This window comes from Plasmodium fragile, assembly GCF_000956335.1.
Source record: "Plasmodium fragile strain nilgiri unplaced genomic scaffold supercont1.6, whole genome shotgun sequence".
NCBI classification, from domain to species: domain Eukaryota; phylum Apicomplexa; class Aconoidasida; order Haemosporida; family Plasmodiidae; genus Plasmodium; species Plasmodium fragile.
This window is the reverse complement of record NW_012192586.1, coordinates 285,780-304,349: the sequence shown is the minus strand read 5'-3', so window position 1 is coordinate 304,349 and position 18,570 is coordinate 285,780. Positions and strand designations below refer to the sequence as shown.

At 42.1% G+C, this 18,570-nt stretch overlaps 6 protein-coding genes across 6 annotated transcripts; 4 read left to right on the top strand and 2 right to left on the bottom strand.

The window, feature by feature from the left end:
* Positions 1 to 847: 847 nt before the first annotated feature.
* Positions 848 to 2,092, top strand: AK88_00770 (uncharacterized protein; the record flags this gene model as incomplete). Its single annotated transcript, XM_012478414.1, has 1 exon — positions 848 to 2,092. One exon carries the CDS (start codon positions 848 to 850, stop codon positions 2,090 to 2,092), a length of 1,245 nt encoding a protein of 414 aa, XP_012333837.1.
* A 1,351-nt stretch (positions 2,093 to 3,443) lies between these two features.
* On the top strand, positions 3,444 to 7,040 carry AK88_00769 (uncharacterized protein; the record flags this gene model as incomplete). The annotated part of the gene is made up of 3 exons (XM_012478413.1): positions 3,444 to 3,470; positions 3,769 to 6,684; positions 6,810 to 7,040. 3 exons carry the CDS (start codon positions 3,444 to 3,446, stop codon positions 7,038 to 7,040), a joined length of 3,174 nt encoding a protein of 1,057 aa, XP_012333836.1.
* Positions 7,041 to 7,175: 135 nt separating this feature from the next.
* Positions 7,176 to 9,413, bottom strand: AK88_00768 (obg family GTPase CgtA; the record flags this gene model as incomplete). The annotated part of the gene is made up of 1 exon (XM_012478412.1): positions 7,176 to 9,413. The coding sequence occupies one exon, from the start codon at positions 9,411 to 9,413 to the stop codon at positions 7,176 to 7,178; it is 2,238 nt and encodes a 745-aa protein (XP_012333835.1).
* An 806-nt stretch (positions 9,414 to 10,219) lies between these two features.
* AK88_00767 (uncharacterized protein) lies at positions 10,220 to 11,839 on the bottom strand (the record flags this gene model as incomplete). The annotated part of the gene is made up of 1 exon (XM_012478411.1): positions 10,220 to 11,839. The coding sequence occupies one exon, from the start codon at positions 11,837 to 11,839 to the stop codon at positions 10,220 to 10,222; it is 1,620 nt and encodes a 539-aa protein (XP_012333834.1).
* A 1,479-nt stretch (positions 11,840 to 13,318) lies between these two features.
* On the top strand, positions 13,319 to 14,613 carry AK88_00766 (uncharacterized protein; the record flags this gene model as incomplete). The annotated part of the gene is made up of 2 exons (XM_012478410.1): positions 13,319 to 13,666; positions 13,822 to 14,613. 2 exons carry the CDS (start codon positions 13,319 to 13,321, stop codon positions 14,611 to 14,613), a joined length of 1,140 nt encoding a protein of 379 aa, XP_012333833.1.
* A 1,151-nt stretch (positions 14,614 to 15,764) lies between these two features.
* On the top strand, positions 15,765 to 17,093 carry AK88_00765 (uncharacterized protein; the record flags this gene model as incomplete). The annotated part of the gene is made up of 5 exons (XM_012478409.1): positions 15,765 to 16,157; positions 16,310 to 16,534; positions 16,660 to 16,705; positions 16,855 to 16,901; positions 17,079 to 17,093. 5 exons carry the CDS (start codon positions 15,765 to 15,767, stop codon positions 17,091 to 17,093), a joined length of 726 nt encoding a protein of 241 aa, XP_012333832.1.
* Between the last annotated feature and the right edge of the window lie 1,477 nt (positions 17,094 to 18,570).

Genomic DNA, 18,570 nt, shown 5'->3' with positions numbered 1-18,570 from the left:
TGCTAATGCATAATAGGTGTATGCTGTAGGAATGAATTTTGCCTCACGCAGAATGTCCATGCATTGATGGGAAGCAAAAAGGACAGTTCGTGAAAAGTGTGAGTATGTTAAAGCGTATACTATGTTGTGCGTGTGTATAATTGTTGGAGACGTAGGATTGGACACCTTTAAAAATGTACCTGAATGTTTTCGAAAAAAATGTAAAAAAATGAATATTCCAATTTGGTAATCCTGCTGGGAAAAGTAAATGAAAAGATCGATAGGACAAAAGCACAAAATAAACGCAGCTTATTTTTTGCATCGATTTAGTTTGTTTTTAACAAATTGTAAAATGTGTGCATAGGTAGCCAAAAAGGCAAAAAAAAAAAAAAAAAAAAAAAAAAAAAAAAAAAAAAAAAAACATAGAAATAGAAATAGCTCGAAATGGAAGAACAACCTTGCCTGTTCATATATTTTTTCTCTTTTTTTACAACGTCGAAGCTGTTTTGTTCCGGGGCAACCACATGTCGTGTGTGCAAACGTGCGTGGCATACGGAATCGCGGCTGTTTTTTTATATAGCTGTTTTGTGGTATACTCTTTTGGGGATTTTTTTTTTTTTCATGTTCATTCATTTCGAAGCTGGTCATACGCTTCCTAGCAGCTCTACACCCTGTGCGGGCAAAAACAGCGACAATTCCCCCCCGCAATTTTTCAAAGCTGCAAGAACGATGGTTTTTTACCCGTTTAGCAGCTCTATGGGGGAAAACATTTAAAGGTGTTCTCCCGTTCGCTTTTATGCTACTAATATAAATAGTGTGGTATAAGCCCTTTTTGCGCGATATTTCCGAAGTAGCATGCTATTTTGAAATGTACCTATATCACAGCAACAAGTTAACGATAAAAAAAGGCATACCATTCTTCCGCAACGTAGTTAATATATGCTTTTTGAGGAAGGCACAAAATGGGGATGCAGTAAAAAGGCGAAAGCTGTTTTGCAGCACCAAGTTCATTTCGACCATTTCAGAAGGGCGTGAAACAGGATGTGGCCAAAGGAATACGGATCAGCCTTCCACCCCGTTTGGAAGTTACACTGAGAAAAGTAGCTATAAAGACATACAGATTGTAGAAAATGAAAAGGAAGGCAATGACGCCGCTGAAGAAATAAACCAAAACGACATCATTGCAGTAGATTTTGAGGGGACCAATTTGGGGAAGTATGGCAAGGTGTGCATAATGCAGGTGTACACGCAGGAAAGAACCCAGGGAAGAACACACCAAACAAGTGAGTGCTTATTCCGTGAGAAGTACTACATATTTGACTTGTTAAAAATGTCCGTCATAAAAAGTGTTAAAAAAATAATCGAAAATAAGAAAACACTAAAACTGGTACATGACTGCAGGGAAGATAGCTCCGCCCTGTACAACCAGCTGGGAATAAAATTCGAAAACGTTTACGATACGTCCAGGGCACACATGCTACTGATGGAAAAGAACAGAAGTAATGATATATATCAAGTAAGCTTTCTTCAACTCTTGAATGATTATTTGGGGATTAAGGATGAGTGTTTAAGTAGCATCAAAAAGGAAATGTATAAGAATGAAAAAATTTGGGAAGTCAGACCATTAAGTAAAATGTCTATTATTTATGCCTTAAAAAATGTGAAGTACTTATTCCCCCTGTACAGGATTTTCGATAATATGCTTTCAAAGAAAATCGTTTTGGAAAAATCGAAAGATTTTGTAAATTACTGTTTTATGAATTCGCAGTATAAATTACCCGTCGATTTGGCCAAACGGGGAAACATTGTCCAAGCTATGTTGGTCAGTAAGTCGATGCTAAATTGTGTTTTTAAACTGAATACTACACGGAAAGGAATTGCATGCACCCCGTCTTCCGTTGCGCAATTTCGGGATGTTAAAGTGGGCGATGTTGTTCTGTGTGTGGTAAGCAACAAGTCCATAGATCAAAAAATTTTATATTTGTGCAAGCATGATGATGTATACGATTACTGGAATTTGAAGGAAAGACCTAGGGGGAAATTTAAGCCGTCCATACATGAGAATGCCACCGACCCGATGATTCAGTTTTGCGATGAGGAACAACCAGCGTAGATTATGGTAGGAGTTCCCCCCCACGCCAAAAGATAGGCAGGTCGCTTTCGTGCGATTGGTAAAGAACACACAAATGTGCGCATATACACACACACACACACATACGTCGTATGATATAGCGTTGCGTGAACTTCTCTATGCGTAACAAATGGGTTGAGAAGATGTACTGGCGTGTAGGCCATCTCAGCTGATATGCTCCGTGCGCTCAAGTGGAACATCTTAACGACGTGTTCGCCACTCCCCGTATAAGTTCAAGGTGTAATAAAGGAGGGATTCTTCCATCGCGCAGGGAAGTGTTGAACTGAACTGAATCGAATTGAACACAGTGTTTTTGTGTGTGTACAGTGCGCGCCTGTGAATAAAAATATGTTTGAATCCCTAATTTGGGCATTTTTGTGATTGTATTTTTTTTAACTCTTTGAAGGGAACCAACTTTGCGATGTGCTTGCAGTAAAGCCGGAAGCGCCGGCGAAACTGTCTTTTTTTTTTTTTTTTTTTAATTATATATTTTATTTGCGTATTCGTTTGTGCATTTATTTAATTACTCTCTTTTCGGGTCATTTCCTATGCTCAGTAAGGAAAGAGCCGAGGCTAATTCATTGCAGGGGGTACATCCGTGTGGAGGCCCTATTGACAGCGTTGATCCAAAGTCCGCATCTAAGATCCTGCAGTGTGAAGGTGAAAAAGCTGCCACGTAGAAGCACCACTCAGTGGGCATCTTCACAAGGGAAGCAAAAGCGCACATTCTGTTTATGCCAAACTGAGCTCACACATGATGGTTAGCATGTGTACCAGTTTAGCTCCGCGTCGGGTGCAGGGAAACACAAAAAAAAAAAAAAAAAAAAAAAAAAATACATATGTTAAAAAAAGAGAAAAAAAAACACTAACCTTTCATGTACACCACAGAGGCACCATAGCTACAAAGTTTGCTCCATTCCGGTTTAGAACAGGAAGCGCGTAAATAATTGCGCACATCGGGTGTTCCGGAAGCGCGGCTTTAAGTGGATCTTCCAAGGTGGCGGCAGAATAAAAGCGCCCTTTAAAAAATGTAGATGTGCGCATACTCTCACACGTATGATCCAGTGTATACGCAGGTCCATTTTTTGTTTTATAATTTGTTTTATCCTTTAAATGGCACAACCTTTAAATTGGGAACAGAGAAGGAGGTGTTCCATTTGTATGTGTGCCATGTGTACGTGCACCATTTGTATATGTATCATTTGTTCACGACAAAATATAATCTCGAGTTGACACTGCCTCTGACATATCAATAGGCCTTTGGCCGCATTTCCCGGGTAAATATTCCTAGAGGGAAGCGGCTAAAGGGCAACATCGGGAAAGCAACGGAAAGATGAACGAAACGAGATATTACAAATGGGTAATAATTTTAACATGAAGAGAAAATGAGAGGCAGATGTACCGTCCCTCTGTTGTGTGCAGCGTGGGCATTCTTTTTTTTTTTTTGTCCAGTTGAGTGCGCACTAGCGGGAAGGTGTCCTCGGACGGTGTTGACCTTGGAGCGGTTGGAGTGCTGAACCTTAGCGCACTTCACAGCTTAGGACACGTAGCTTCCTGCCCCGGACACGTCGCACACTTTTGTAAACGTCGTACTGAACGAAAATTTCTTTCATTTTGTAAACTTCCCCCACTTTTTCCAACTCCTTCATCCCCCGCAGTACCTTGAGAACGGCTGCGATATCGTGCCCCTGAAGCGAGGGAGCAGCCGGGAAAGCGACTACTCGTTGATGCTGCTGGACATCCAGGCAGACTTCTCCGAGTTTCTGATCGAAGAGAAGAACATCATTAGTGATGAGAAATTGGTGAACCAGGAGGGGAACATATTCAAGTTACAGAAAAAACAGTGCATACAAAAGCAAAATAATGCTAGCCTCACAGCGCGAGAAACATATGTGCACGAAATTGACCATCTATGGGCCTACATCGAATGGCACTACAACTTCGAGGACGAGATAAAGGTACAAAAGAGTCTGGTCAGCGATGTGGGGAAATTGAGAAAAGTCCCCAGGCTATACGTATCGGCGCATATAATCGATGGGATGATAAATGAAATGTCTAAGGATGAAAATATATGCATGCTGAAGTATACTACCTATCCCAGTTTTTACAACAAGTATGGCAATGACATGGAGAAGGGAAAGGAGGAGGACAATGAGAGTAGCATTTACAATCGGTGCAAATACATATATGAAGTTTGCGATGTGGCAGACAAATCACTCGTTTTTGCCAGTAGCCCTATAATCAACACGACGATGAAAAATGTCCTTAGTATCACCAAGAGTGGGAAAAAAAGGGAAGACTTTAATGAAGAACAGGAGGAGAAAGAAGATATTGTACAGGACGAAATTTGGCAAATTTATTTATCCAAAAGGATTACATGTATAAATGATCAGTGGTTGTTAATTTGTATCAATCAGGAATTGAAAGATATTATAAAAAAATCTGGCGATATTTATTTCAAAATTTTTAATAAATATATAAAAGAGTACAATGATTATTTGAAAAGTCACAACTACAATATATCGAGCCATAAAAACGACATGCATGGTTCGAACATGTTTGGAGGAAACCATGAAGGACACAACATGTTTGAGATGAACAATGGTCCAAATGAATGCTTAAACTCGGAGAGGCTTAAAAAGTATCGAGTGAATTTAATTTTCGCGGGCAATAAAGACATCAACTATATCCTTTACAAGTTATGTCTCAACTTGGGAAAATTTAATGACGCCGTTCTGTGTACAAAAAATAAAACATATAACATTCTGCTCAACGATATTGACGGGACGTTGGCCATTTGCCTAAAGTCTTTTTTTTCAAAATATTATGGAGGTGGAGCGGCGGGGGTGAGTAGTGCGACGGAAGAGGAACTGGTCAAAACGCTGTCCATTATGGGACTCTGCAAGGAGAAACTTGTCTTGTCCCAGAAGGCCACCATTTTTAGCAACATCGAGTTGCTGTTTTCATACTACCTAATTGTGCACAGCGAGTCATTGGAGGGGGAAATCGGCCAAGACGGTAACGTAGACGAGGATGGCGTCATCTACCTGAGCAAGAAGGCATTGTTCGAAAACTTGCAATTCTCCACGGAAGAAATTTGCAGCTACCTATTGCACATGCAAAAGTACAGCACCAACAATTTGCTGTTTGTAAAAAAAAGAGGTTTCCGATACGTCAAAAGTGAAATAATATACGAATTTCTCGTTAAGATAATAGAGTTAGTGAGTATCCACGACGAGCTGTACGCGCAGCATTATATAGAGTGGGGGGGAGAAAGTAGCCCTTCTTTTAAGCAGTACAGGGATGACCTGCACAAGGTGGTAAGGAAGAGACACGGCATCACACTACAAAGTTTAGTTAATCTTATTCAACAGAATGAGAGCGAGTTTGCTTTCTTAAAAAATAATAGAATTCCAATGGACATGTATGTCATCCTACAACTGTGCTGGAAATGTTGCGACATCGAAAACAAGCACTTCGATTTTTTTAGTCTGTACTATAATTATTATTTCTTTTATGAATATCTCAATATGCCTTCTGAGGAGCTCTCCTTTGAAAAAATATTTGATCATTATCTTCAATTCTTGGATGATGACAGCCAAGTGAGCGACACCTTAGTCTATTTCAACCTCTTTAAGCTTCACAACATTATGTCCTTAAACATTCTGCGCTCCAGTGGCAAGGTCGTTATTCATTCAGACGAGCTGTTCACCTTCGACATGGACATGTTAACGTATGTTAAGTACATCGATGAGATGTTCAGAAATTTTAATTCCAACTTGATGGACAAAATGATACAAGACTTTATCAAATGCTACCAGTTTTTCCTTGACTATGGTTACGACCGAGCGGTGAGCAGTGACAACAAGGTTATGCAGAATGGCCAGACGAAGAAGCCTCATACCGTTGAAGAGATGAACATGGGCGCTGATCCAACAGATCCAATGGACTGCTCCACTAGCGCAGCTGATGTGTACAAAGACAGAGTGCTCTTCAGAAACAATAACATCCTTAACGTTAGCAACATCAAACATATCTGCAACGACTGCTGCATGTTCGAATATTTCATCGTGGTCAAGTACTACTACACGGATAACACCTTTTCCTTGCTCGAGAAAAAATTGAAAAAATTTATTCACTCAGTGGAGGAAGATTTTACAAGTGCACACATGACATCTGCCACAGATTATTCTTCCTCTGGATCTGGAACCGGGGGAAGAGGAGGGGCTTCCTACGAGATGAGGCAAAATTACAAAGCAGACTGGAAAAAGGCCAAAAGCAACTACTCCTTGAATTACAAAATTTTTAAGTACCAAACAACTTCCTTTCCACAAATACGCCTGAGCAAAAACTACAACGATCTGCTATGCTCTGTGTACACACCCTTGTCTATTCACTTTTCCATTTTTCACGAAAACGTAATTTACAATAAGAAGCAGAATACCTTTCAGCTCATCCCTTCCTTTTTGCTCAAGGAAAATTTGCGTAGCTGCTTAACTGCTCTGTTCACCTTCAAGAATTCCTACTTTGCTCAGGAGTTTTACCCCTTTTTGAATCCTCTTCTGAATAACAAGGTAGGTTGTGGGGCGTCCCCTCGCCAAGGGTTCATGAGTGCATGGGTGCTGAATGTGTAATGTCGTTTTTCCACATATGCCGGTTCCCATCCATGTTACCACCACTCCCCCCCCCCCCTACGCAGGACCTAATCGGAACCATCGCCGTCCCACCGCTGCGTCATTGCAGGACCAAGCTCATCGAACGCGAAAATGAAAAAAACGTAGAGTTTCTGGAAACCGGAAGCATCGTCCTCTCGACGTTGAATAGTGACATGAAGAACTACACCAAGTACGGTGTTCAAAACCGGAAGTTCGTTGAAAAGCTTTGTAAATTGTACAATTGCAACTTGCCCGTGAACACCTTCTCCCCTTAATAGTGTCCCCTTCGACTTTCCCCTTTTTGGCCGACACCCGTCAGCCGTTCTGCATCATTTTTGTTCTCGTTTGTGCTAGGTTGGGTACCCGTATGTATCTATGATGGCCTTTGTAATCTAACCCTAACTTGTGCCTCATGCACCACCCCCTGTTAACAAATTTTTACCATCTCCAGAGTGGCTAACACCCACATCATGCCCCTTGCGTCGAGGCTTCTTCAAAAAGTAATCGAAGTTTTCCATATAGTTGTGGTCATAAATGTGTTTCACATTTTCTGGTAGTTCATAATTCTGCAAGCGCCGTTGTCCCTCCTTCACGTGGCTGTGTGTAGGAATGACATAGTCCTCAATATTGTTGGCGTACAGTTTGTGACTCATTAGGACGCTCTGAGGGTAGATAAGCTCTCGTATCTTCCTGCTCAGGAGTTTTATGCCTAGGCCAAACTTGGCAGAGGTCCCAATAACTTCTATATGGGGGAACAAATTTTGCAGACGGAAATAAAGAGAGTCTAGATTGACTAGGGCGTTTTTGTGTAGCATGTCACACTTGGTGGCAACGACAAGTTCTTTTTTTTTTAAGTAGTCTGGGTTGAAAAGGAAGAGTTCATTTCGTAGCATTTTTATTTGCTTTATTGTATCGTTATGGTAGTCCTTTAGGTTGGCACGGGCTTCGTTTGATGTGTACATATGGTTACTTTTCTGTTCACTGGAGTTGTCCCTGTGTGTCTTTAATTTTTCATCCTGCCCTGCGCACATGGCATCCCCAGCGCACATCGCATCTGCTGCGTACATGGGGTCCATGGCATCCCCCATCTTGCCATTCTCCCCCTTTAGACTCTCCGTGTAGTAGTCTTCCACCTGTGTGTCGTCTACATTTTCAAGTTTATCACTTGCAACGTCGATGACGTAAACGATAAGCTTGCTTCTGTATAAATGTCTGAGGATTCTTTTTCCCCGGCTGCAATCCTTGTGTGCATTATGAAATAAGAAGGGTGTATCGAGCAGGGTTATTTCAACCCCGTCGATGTAATTAATATTTGAAACATGTGGTATGGTGGTGCTAAACATATGGCTACTAATATTGCCATAGTATCTACTGAGGCTACTACAGAGGGATGTTTTCCCACTGTTTTCAATACCAATGAAGGCTACATCGTTAAGTAGTCGGAGCTCCAATTCGAGGAGCATTTTCTCCCCCTTCTCAGGCAATCTATAATCATGTTTTTTAAAAAACGAATATGATATGCCTCCTTTTCCTCCTCGAGCTACCAACAGTTCTTCATTGTCTTTTAAAAACTGATGCCAAAAAATACTCTTATATATCTTCCTATTATTTTCATTTTTTTTTTTACAATAAATTCTCTTCCTCACAATTGTTCCTACGGGGACGAATACCACTTTATCACTACCATCTTTTCCTCGGCTGTTTTCTTTAAAATTTTCTCCCTCATCTGCTTTAACCTTTTGTTCGATTTTGATTAAATCATAAATGCTTCTTTTACTTTTCAGAATGACATTTCCTCCGTGTCCTCCATATCCTTCACCCTTTAACTTTTTACTTCTTCGTCTTTTGTAGTTTGGCTCTCCCCCTTTTCCTGACTTGGCTACTACCCACAGGAAGTCGCAGAAGCGCCTTTCATTTCTTATCATCAGGTGATCAGTTGGTTCGGTGAGGATTTTCATCAGCGCCTCGTTCTTCGGGGCGTCCCAGGGAATTCCGTTATCACTTTCCAGTGCGCAATGTGTGCCAGGGGCTTCACTGTCCACATTGGCGATGGATTTTGATCCCTTCGTTGACGGGGAACCCCAATGTCTACCCCCTTCCGCATAACATAAATTGGCGTCTTCAGTTCCGCGCAGGCTGCTCAATTGAGGGCTTATCACAGGGTCTCCCGTTGTGAAGCCCTCCTGACTTTGATCTCCCCCGGGTTGGACACTCTCGGAGAGAGTCACCCCCGCCGCATCACTGTTGGAGGAGCTTCCTATGGACGTCCCCCCCTTTCGCCTGCGCACAACGACTTTGCTTTCTCCCTTAATGTAAACACACTCGTTGTTTTCGTACACATCGTCTGTTTCCTGCACGCCGTCCTTTTCTTTCACACCGTCCTTTTCGTGCACGCCGTCGTTGAGGTCATGGTGGTCACTACGCGCGTTGCTCTCGCCACAATGGGTTGGTGTGTAGTCCCCGGGGGGGCACTTGCCCACTCCCGAGCTGCATAACGAACTGAAGGTAACTCTTCTTAACGTGCAAAAACGAAGTGCACCTTTCGACTTTGCGCCAAGGCTTACATTCGAAACTCCCTCATGCTTTAACAAAAAAAGGACGATTTCTCTTTTGGGGAAACGTAAAAAAGAAATTTTTTGTATGAGCATAAGTCGGTAATTTGAAGTGAAACAATTATAGGGGGAATTACTTTGCAATAGTAAATTGGGGAGTTGGTCATCTGCTTTGGTGAGCTTCGAATGGGTAAGTTTTTTTTTATAGCCCAGTATGTGTTCATGGCCTTTCTATAGGGGAAACGCACGAATGGGAAAAATACAAACAATTGAAGGAGTTAAATATTTATACGGATGAAAACAATTTAAAAGGCTTAAGGAGTGTTAAAACAGGAGGAAAAAAAAAAAATAAAAATAACCAAGTCATACCACGGGGTGAAGAACAAGGTTTAATTCCTTTATTCTTAATTATATAGGTTCCATTGTAAAAAAAAAGAAAAAATAATAAAACGCATGCACATATAGCAGACTCCGCTGTTACTTCACACTTCACCAATTATAACCGTCGAAGGGGGGAAAAAAGTGTACGGGTGCTTTTTTAGAGCGGCACCTGTGTTTAACACATGCTTTATTTTAAGAAGGGGTTGCCAACTATAGGATTCACAATACGAGGGTCTATTGAAATGGTGCAGGGTGTAAAGAAAAAAAAAAAAAAACAAAACAAAGAGCAACGGGGAGTTTGGCCTCGATTCGTCTGCGCATACGACATATATGTGTGCGCACACACTCGAGCGGGAGGGTTCAAAATGCAGGGCAAAGCATACAAATGTGCGTATCGCGCAAAAACAGAGTGACTGGTTCGCAGTCCCGTTGGGCTGTCCCAAAGGAGCTGTTAAACCTGGGGCTTCTTCTACTCTGCTATTCTGCGCTTCGCTGCTTAATCGCTTAATCGCTTCACCGCTTCACCCCCCCTGGACGTAGTGCCTGTAGATGATCGAGGTACCGTACCCCGTGAGAAGGCCCATTCGGAGCAGCGTGGAGCCGAAGCTGCTGACCATGGCAACGTTGCTCATCGAGTTTAGGGGCTTCAAGACATCGGAAATGTTGATAAAGGACATAACGACAAACCAGCCATTTAGGTAAATGTTAGAAAAAATGAGGGCGCATTTAAAAAGAAAATTTTGCAAGAGGGCCATATCTGTGAGGGGGATTATCAAACATAGGACCGATAGAAACGTCCTCGCGAGTGAGTATATGAATACCTTCTTTTGTGGCAGAAGAAACTTTTTAAAAGCTGGTACTGTCTCTGCAAAGGTTGGAAAAATTCTACTGACGCAGTCCCCCAGCTGCACCATGCCAATCAGGATGTATCTCTCGTCTACATTTTTGGTCCACATTTCTGGGCAGACAACAGGGAAGACTGCGATCTTGAGGAAAATATTGTAAAAGGTGCAAAAGAGGAAAACGATGGCCTTCTTGTAGAGGAATGCCTTTATCCTGGCTTGCTTCATCATCTCGTTTAGCTTGACGTTGAATGAGGAGACGTCTGGGAAGAAGCGACCTTTTGGGCTTACCTCCATGGGGTCTCTGGCGTCCCTCCCTGCCTTCTCTACCTTCCCGTCCTTCCCTTCCTTCGCGTTGTTGGCATTTTTCTTCGGAGCTTCCTTCTGCGGTTGCTTCTCATTCTCGCTTTCATTCCTACTGTAGCCGCCTTCGTGAGTGGAACCCTCAACCGGTATGACGAAAGACTCCCCCCCGGTTGTTCCCCCCACTTTGTCAAACAGCGCGCCGCTTCCACTGCGCGCTCGTTTCCCTTTGCTTTCCTCCTCGTACATCTTGAACTTGCGTTTAAACTCATCAGTACTTTTCAACACGGAGTAGAAAATGAAAGAGATGAAGATAAAGGTGCAATTGATTGCGCAGGTGGCAAATATGGATCGCATAAGCTTATGTACATCTTTGTCAATTCTTATTAAAAAATATAAAAAGGTAGATGTAATGAAAAGGGAATAAATTCCAGTCAAACCATACGACAAACAAATCACTTTGGAGCTATTCAAGACGATAGTCGCAATGGAAAAAATCATCGTCTTCATTACGGAGCAGGTTGCACCGATGAATCCAATGAGCACATAAAATAAAAAGGTCTGGTCATAGTAGTACTTTACGACAAGAGGGTACAGAAACTGAAGGGCAAACGAAATGACAAAACATATGTCATAGGTCCTCGTCTTCACTTCCACAAATAAAGAACTGATTAGTGAAACAAACACCAAGACGGAGAAGTATAGGAAGAAGGTGGACGACACCACGATGTTTCTGTTTAACAGTTCGTGGATGTGGGGGGTGGTATTCAAGACGCAGTTGTACAAGAGCACGGAGGACATACCCATCAGGCACAGGGTTATGTTTGCAAACGTGTTGTTGAATTGGAGGTGATCTTTGTGCACCTCTATGCGCCCTTCTTTCGCGTCTGCTATGTTCTTCGCTTCCGCGGTGTTTTTCATTTCCGAGTTGTCTTTCCTAACCGGTGGCGAGGTGGCACGCTGGGCCGAGTTGGTTCGCTTACTGGGTGCGTTCATTTTTGGCAGTGTGCGATGATTCGTGATGGTGTCTGACAGTGCGAAGCTGCCTACAGCTATATTCGTCCCTCTCCCAGCCAACACATACACAACAAGGGCTCCGTTTGGGAATGTCCCTTTTCTTTTTTTTTGGCCCTCTACTTTGCTATGGAGACTTCGAGGGCCAGCTAGCTATTGTGCTGCACCCTTTTCTCTTTTCAAATGTGGTTGTGATATATTTACACGTTCAACACTTGTTTTCCCATCACCTCTTTGGCGAGCGCGTCCCTCGCGATTTTTCTCTAGCAGCATAAAATGTCCGGTGGTAGACCCAAGTGTATATAGGGAGGCGGTTATGTTTTCAGGAAAAAATACAAAATTGGCAAAAACTTCAGGGCACAAAAAAAATAAGAAAACGTGGAAAAAGAAATGTGGGCGAAAAAAAAAAATAAAAAGCACAAATGAAGATATATGTGCGGGTTGTGGCAAATTATTTCAGGTTTGGAAAAACGCGACACCTTTTTGCATAGAGGAGAAAAAACTTTCACGTTGAGGGGAAGCCACGGCGCTCACATGAAGGTGAAGGCTAACATGGATACTTTGTGGCTGCTAACCCTTGTGAGCACCTGTTCTTTTTTCTTTTTTTTTTTTTTTTTTGCCCAAATACCGAGTAGGAGAGCTTACAAATGTGCCACTTTTTTACGCGCATGTTTTGCATAACAACGTGGAGTTCTCTCCCCCTCACACACCGAGCGCCGCTACAATCTTCTACATCGAAAAATCAGTTAACCGATTGGTGTGCCCAAATTTGTTAATCGGGATAATCCTACAATACGTGAGAAATGGCGTGCTTCTTCAAAAAAGGGGCTGCACAGTGTTAGGGATTTTTTTGGCTGCCATCTTTTACCCTATGGGGCCGTGGCATCTGGGCACACTTGGCACCACAGCGTTGTAAAGTAGGCGGTATATATAAATCACGGTGAATGAAAGTGTTTCCTGCTTTCGAAGCACATGGGATTTTTATGAGAATCATGCTTCCCTTCCTGATGAGCATTACACGTGATTTTCTCATATGAGAGGGAAAACTTGCCCTTCGATGTAGAGGCAATTTTTTTTTTTTTTTTTTTTTAACCTAATTTTGTACCACAAAAGGGGACCTCATCAGTTTTGTATAGGTCTACATAAACCTGTTGTGGATGCCCCAAAGAGCATCTATTTAGGAGTGGCTGTTTTAATGCAGCAGATGTGTAATAAAATGTGTTCACATCCCCTTTTTTGTTCTAGCGATCAGCCAATATTTTACACCTTATGGGAAGGCAAAAACAAAGTGTGCGCCATTCTGCTTGGAATGGTACACACTTGAATAAGGCGTTTTAATTTGAGGGTCCATCTTAGGGAGCGGCCAATGGGGCCTTAACCTCCTCGAAGTAGGTTTTTTTGCATGTTCCCTCATATGAAGGGATCCCATTTTTTTTTTTTTTTTCACACTCCATTAATAAAATGATAAGAAGGTACCTGAAGATATACCCATCCATTTACTACACCAAGCATGTGAAGACCGCCCCCGAAGTGAATGAGCACTCCGTGCAGTTGAAAAAGGATTACGTGTTTAATCAGTATGGTGGACAAGAGGTGTTCCTAAACAATAAGCTAAAGAAGGGACAAGACGAAAACGAAGTAAAGAGAATCTACTACTTCAAATTGTGGAACGCCCTGACCGAGCATAACTTCACTCTTTTTGAAAATACGATTCAGCAGTTTTTAAATGAGGGGCACAAGTATGACGAGGTGGTCTACTCGATTTTGATCCACTCGTACGTGCTGAACCATAAGAAGAAGAATGAAAATGTAGGTAGACATTTCTGTGGCTTCATCGCGCAGCGTAGCGGTGCTGCCGATCTGTGGGGGTAGCCTCCCGAGCTCACCACATTCCTGTGTGTGCGCCTATGTATATGCATCCGTGTATGCCTGAACATATTCCCTCGTGTGTGCCCCCCGCGCAGGCATACCTTGTGATAGAAGAAATGAAGCGCAGCTACATGCACCCGGCCATTATAAAATTGAACGAGAGGATGATCAACTCCTTCTTAGAACTGGAAATGATTTTCTGCGAACCGTCCAAGAGCCTTTGGATAAACATATGTCGCCTCGTTTGGGAGACGTCCATCAAGCTCAACAGAGAAAGGAAAAGGAAGCTAAAGGAAAAGCTACAATTAATGCCCCCACAGGATGTGCTAACATTGACCATGGAGGACTTAAAGCTTATGTTGAAGAAGGAATATGAAGATGCTTTATTAAATATGGTTGACACGATGGTGTTGGAGGACGAGTCTTCATATGATCACGTACTAATTGGAAATGACGAAATGGATGATTCGATTGGAGAAGTAGTAGGCGGAGAGGAGGGCGCAGTTCTTACGCAGAGAACCCACCTTCCGCAAAGACTAAATCATCCTCTGATATCTCCGGCCGAAGGAAACAGCCAACACACTTACGACGATGAGCTGTATGATTTTCATAACGACTCAGCTGATGGAATGCACTACTACTCAAGGGATGGCACCGAAAGCTTTAATGCTGGTTCCCCTCTTTTATACGGACAGGGCACCGGACAGGGTGAAGAAGAAAGTGCTTTGGGCGATAGGGAGCTCCAAAGTTTTATGGACGTCGGACTGGAACACCAGCTCAACGACGACGCACTCGAAAATGAGAACGAAGATGAAACGGACGACTCGTTTGACGATAACGAAGACTTTGATATTCAGCTTTTGAAAAAGTACTACAATTTTAAGTAGGTCCAAAGGGGCAGATTGCTTTTGCGGGTAACGTGTCTGAGTCGGCTTTGTCCTCATTCATTTCATTTTGCCTCTATTTCGATACACCTCACCGTGTTCCCGTTTATGTACTTTTTTTTTTTTTTTTTTTTTTTTTTTTTGTCTACTTTGCGAATGATCAGCCATATATTTTGGCTGTTCCCCCTTTTTCGCGCCTAAGCATGAGGGGCTAGTCATTCGGCTCACACCTTTTCGAAAAGGTGCCTCTTCTATTTGTTACAATTTTTGATAAATACTTTTTTTGCCCACCATGTAATGGCACACTTTACCTCATTTCGTCAAGCTCGCCTTGACGGACATCCCCATATTCTCCCCCATCTGTGTATTCATTTAACATTCGAAACAGAAAAAAAAAAAATTTGCAAATTGAATGGACGTGAACAAAGGTGCAGCTTCGTTACCAGACGGAGAACGTTTTGTTCTTAGAAGATGTGGGGACAGGGAAAACAAGGCAAAAACGGAGGTGAGATCCCTGATTTGCGATTTTTTTTTTTTTTTTTTGTATAATCGCCCATTAGCCACGTACTTTATATTGGTGAATATAGCATAAATGCACAAGAACATCAGGAGTGAGGAAGCAAAAATTGACATCTGGAAAGACCTTACCAGCCCTACATTTTGTGGATCCACATTGGGACATGCATGTCGCAATATTTGTAATAAGAACGACCAATTTTTTGTCACTTGTGTGGGCGACAATATCGTCCGTTGGAAACCTGTGGCGCAAAAAAAAAAATAAAAATAATTTTAAAAATAAAGCAAATTAAAAAGGCAAATTAAAGCCAAGCCAAAATAGCCCCGCGAGGAAATATTTATCAGAACATATGGCGCGTGTACTATTTCCCCCTTTCTCGAAAAACCAAATGAGCTTTTCGCTGGCGAAGAATCGTCCAACATAAATTACGAAATGAAATGTGAGGGGACCCTCCACCCCGTTGAACGTAACACTCTGTGCGAGTATGCGAACGTGCGGATTTACACAAGAATAAAGGTGAAGAAAAAAAATCAAATAAAATAAAAAGAGGGAAAAAAAAACAGTATAAGGAGACGAAGCAGAGGACGGAAACAAAACAGAGGCAAAAGCAAAGCAGCGCAAAAGGATTGCTACCAAAATGATGAACTTCTCAGATACGCTGGTCATCCTAAATGACGATGGGCCATGTGAGCTGCTGAGGAAGAAATATGCACAAATGCTTGTCCCAACGGTAAGCGTGTCAAACTTTAAAAAGAACAAACAGTACAAAACCTACAACAACATATTCCTGTACACGTATAAGGAGTATGATTTCCTGTGGGATCTAGACGATAACATTTTGCACAAGGTCCAGAGGTGCCTGAACAAGAGCGGGGTGCTCAAACTGGTTCTTTACATAAGCAACACAGCAGATGGGGACAGCAAGACGCATGATGAAATTGCAAAACGATTAAAGAAGGAGTACCTCTACAGTGGCTTTGTCAACATTTCCAACGAAACCAACCAGGCGGAAAATGGAATCATAATAAATGTGAGTTATACCCGTGGGAGTGATCACCTGTGCAGAGTAGCCAAGCAATCACCTAACCATACGCATATTATTTCCATTTGCGTGATGTGTCCACGTATAAATGACACTTACCCCATCCCCACCAATGAGGATTTCTTTACCCCTTTCCATAGATAACAGCAGAGAACCCCGATTTTTTATCAAACGAAGATGATGATGGAAATTCAAGTGACGGAGAGGCGTACAAAAATGCAGAGGACAACAAGAAGGTCGTAAATAGGGTGTGTGCTAACTGCACATGTGGGAAAAAAGAAAATGGAGTTAAACTAGATAAAGTGACCATAAATGAAAAGGAAGTCCAGTACCTTACAGAGAACGCCGTTTCTTCTTGTGGAAATGTAATGAGCCCATGGATGTTTCCTCACCCCCCGCGTGTGTTTTTCTTTATGTGCACTTAAGAACCACTATCTGTGCATGCTACGTCATATGCGTGCCTTATTTTCCCTTTTTTTTTTTTTTTCAGTGCTACTTAGGGGATGCCTTCCGATGCGCGTCTTGCCCCTACAAAGGTACCGACCGCTTCACAACTGCTCCACGTTGCATGGATTTGCACACCCATCACGTGTTGTACATGTGCAGAGGGTTGTCCCCGTACAAAAATATCCCCTTGCGTATGTACCCATGTCAATATGCTTCCTCTCCTTCATTTTGTTCACAGGCCTACCAGCATTCCAGCCTGGCGAAAACGTGAAGCTCAATTTAGACGTAAGACAGAGTGGCGGATGACAAACGTGTCGCAAAGGCGTCATGAGATTAGCACACACCACTCCTGTGCGCCTCCAAGCGTTTTGGTTTAACTGCAAATTGGACCCATAAAGTACCATCATTGTTACGTCGATTCGATCGCCCCTAACTCCATTTTATTTCATCCCCTTTTTGCAGAATGAATCCAACTGAAGTAGGAGCGCTTCCTCCATTCGAACCACCACTTGATCAGCTTTTAAAACAACCCAATCGTTTTCTCCACTTTTGCCGCTTCACGTCGCTATGATTTATTTTATTATTTTTTTTTTTTGGTGCCCTTTTGTAAAAGAAGAAATGAAGCATTTCATCATTTGAACGGAGCAGAGAAAAGTGAGCAATCGGGGTGATGAGAAATATTTCTGGCCATTTTAGGACTGATAAAGAGGGTCTTCCCCCCGTGGTTGGTACACACGTCATTTCTAGGTATGGGATGCATGTGTGGGGTATGTGTCCATTTCGCATCTCGTCTCGTCACACACCGTTAGCACATTTCAGTTGGATGCCTCTTTGAGCGGTTCGCTCTCCTGACCATTGGGACTAGAAGTGACACCCCCCCTAATTGCTCACTTTATTTTTTCTCATTTTTTTTTATCCATCATGGATACGACGTGGGTACCATTTTGTATGCCTCGACATAATTACTTTGCGCCCTTTCACCGATGCCTTTGCATAGATCCATGCGAATATTCATTATGTATGTTCTGATAAGAGCACATTTATATGTAGCTATTTAGTGTGCATAAAAAAAGGGAGGTATATGTTATATATATCTCTGTGTTACATGATACGCTTTGAATTTTCCTATTTTTTTTTTTTTTTTTTTTTTTTTTTTTTTTTTTTGTACACATAAAATTGAGTGACCAGTTTGTATACACCCCAACCCGGGAGGGTCCTCTTAACATTAAAATGAATCCTCCCCGTAGCAAACTTAACACATTTGTTTGCTTTAACTAAATTTATAAAAAAAAAAAAATTGTAAATAAAAAGGGTAATCCTTGATCACAATTGAGGCTCATTTGAGGAGCAATCTCGGCCTTCAAAGTGACAATGTGTAAGGGCGGCAGGCATCCAATAATGGCCAGCTAAGGAAAAAAAAAAATAAAGTGGAAAAAAAGGAGCCAAATCATTCAAAGGAGAGAGATGCAAACGCCGCGCAGGGAAGAAGCCACACGTACACTTGTTCCCATACATATGTCCACACGATACACTCATGCACAGGCGCGCGCATCTGCTGCTGAGGCCAGCTAGGATGAACAGGTCGCGCTCCGCATATACCACAAAATAATGGATGCTTCTAACAGTCGCAGTAGTATGGGCCACAAGAACAATGAAAAAAACGAATCGGACACGTTGAAGCTAAAGAAAAAAAACTGCGTCCTTATAACCTGCTTTATTTTTTACATCTTTTTTTTGTCCACCGTAAATAGTTTTGATAAGTATTTGCACCTAAGAACGTCACGTCTCATTTTGACCTACTCGAACGTCCTGTACTTGGTATCTTTTTTTTCGTTAAACAACCAGGTGAGTGGATCCCTCTGCATTTGATCATGAATGCGGATAAACCCCCCCACTGATGGGTCCATACTTCTGTGAAAAGCGTCCTCCTCAGAAACAAAAAAAAAAAAAAAAA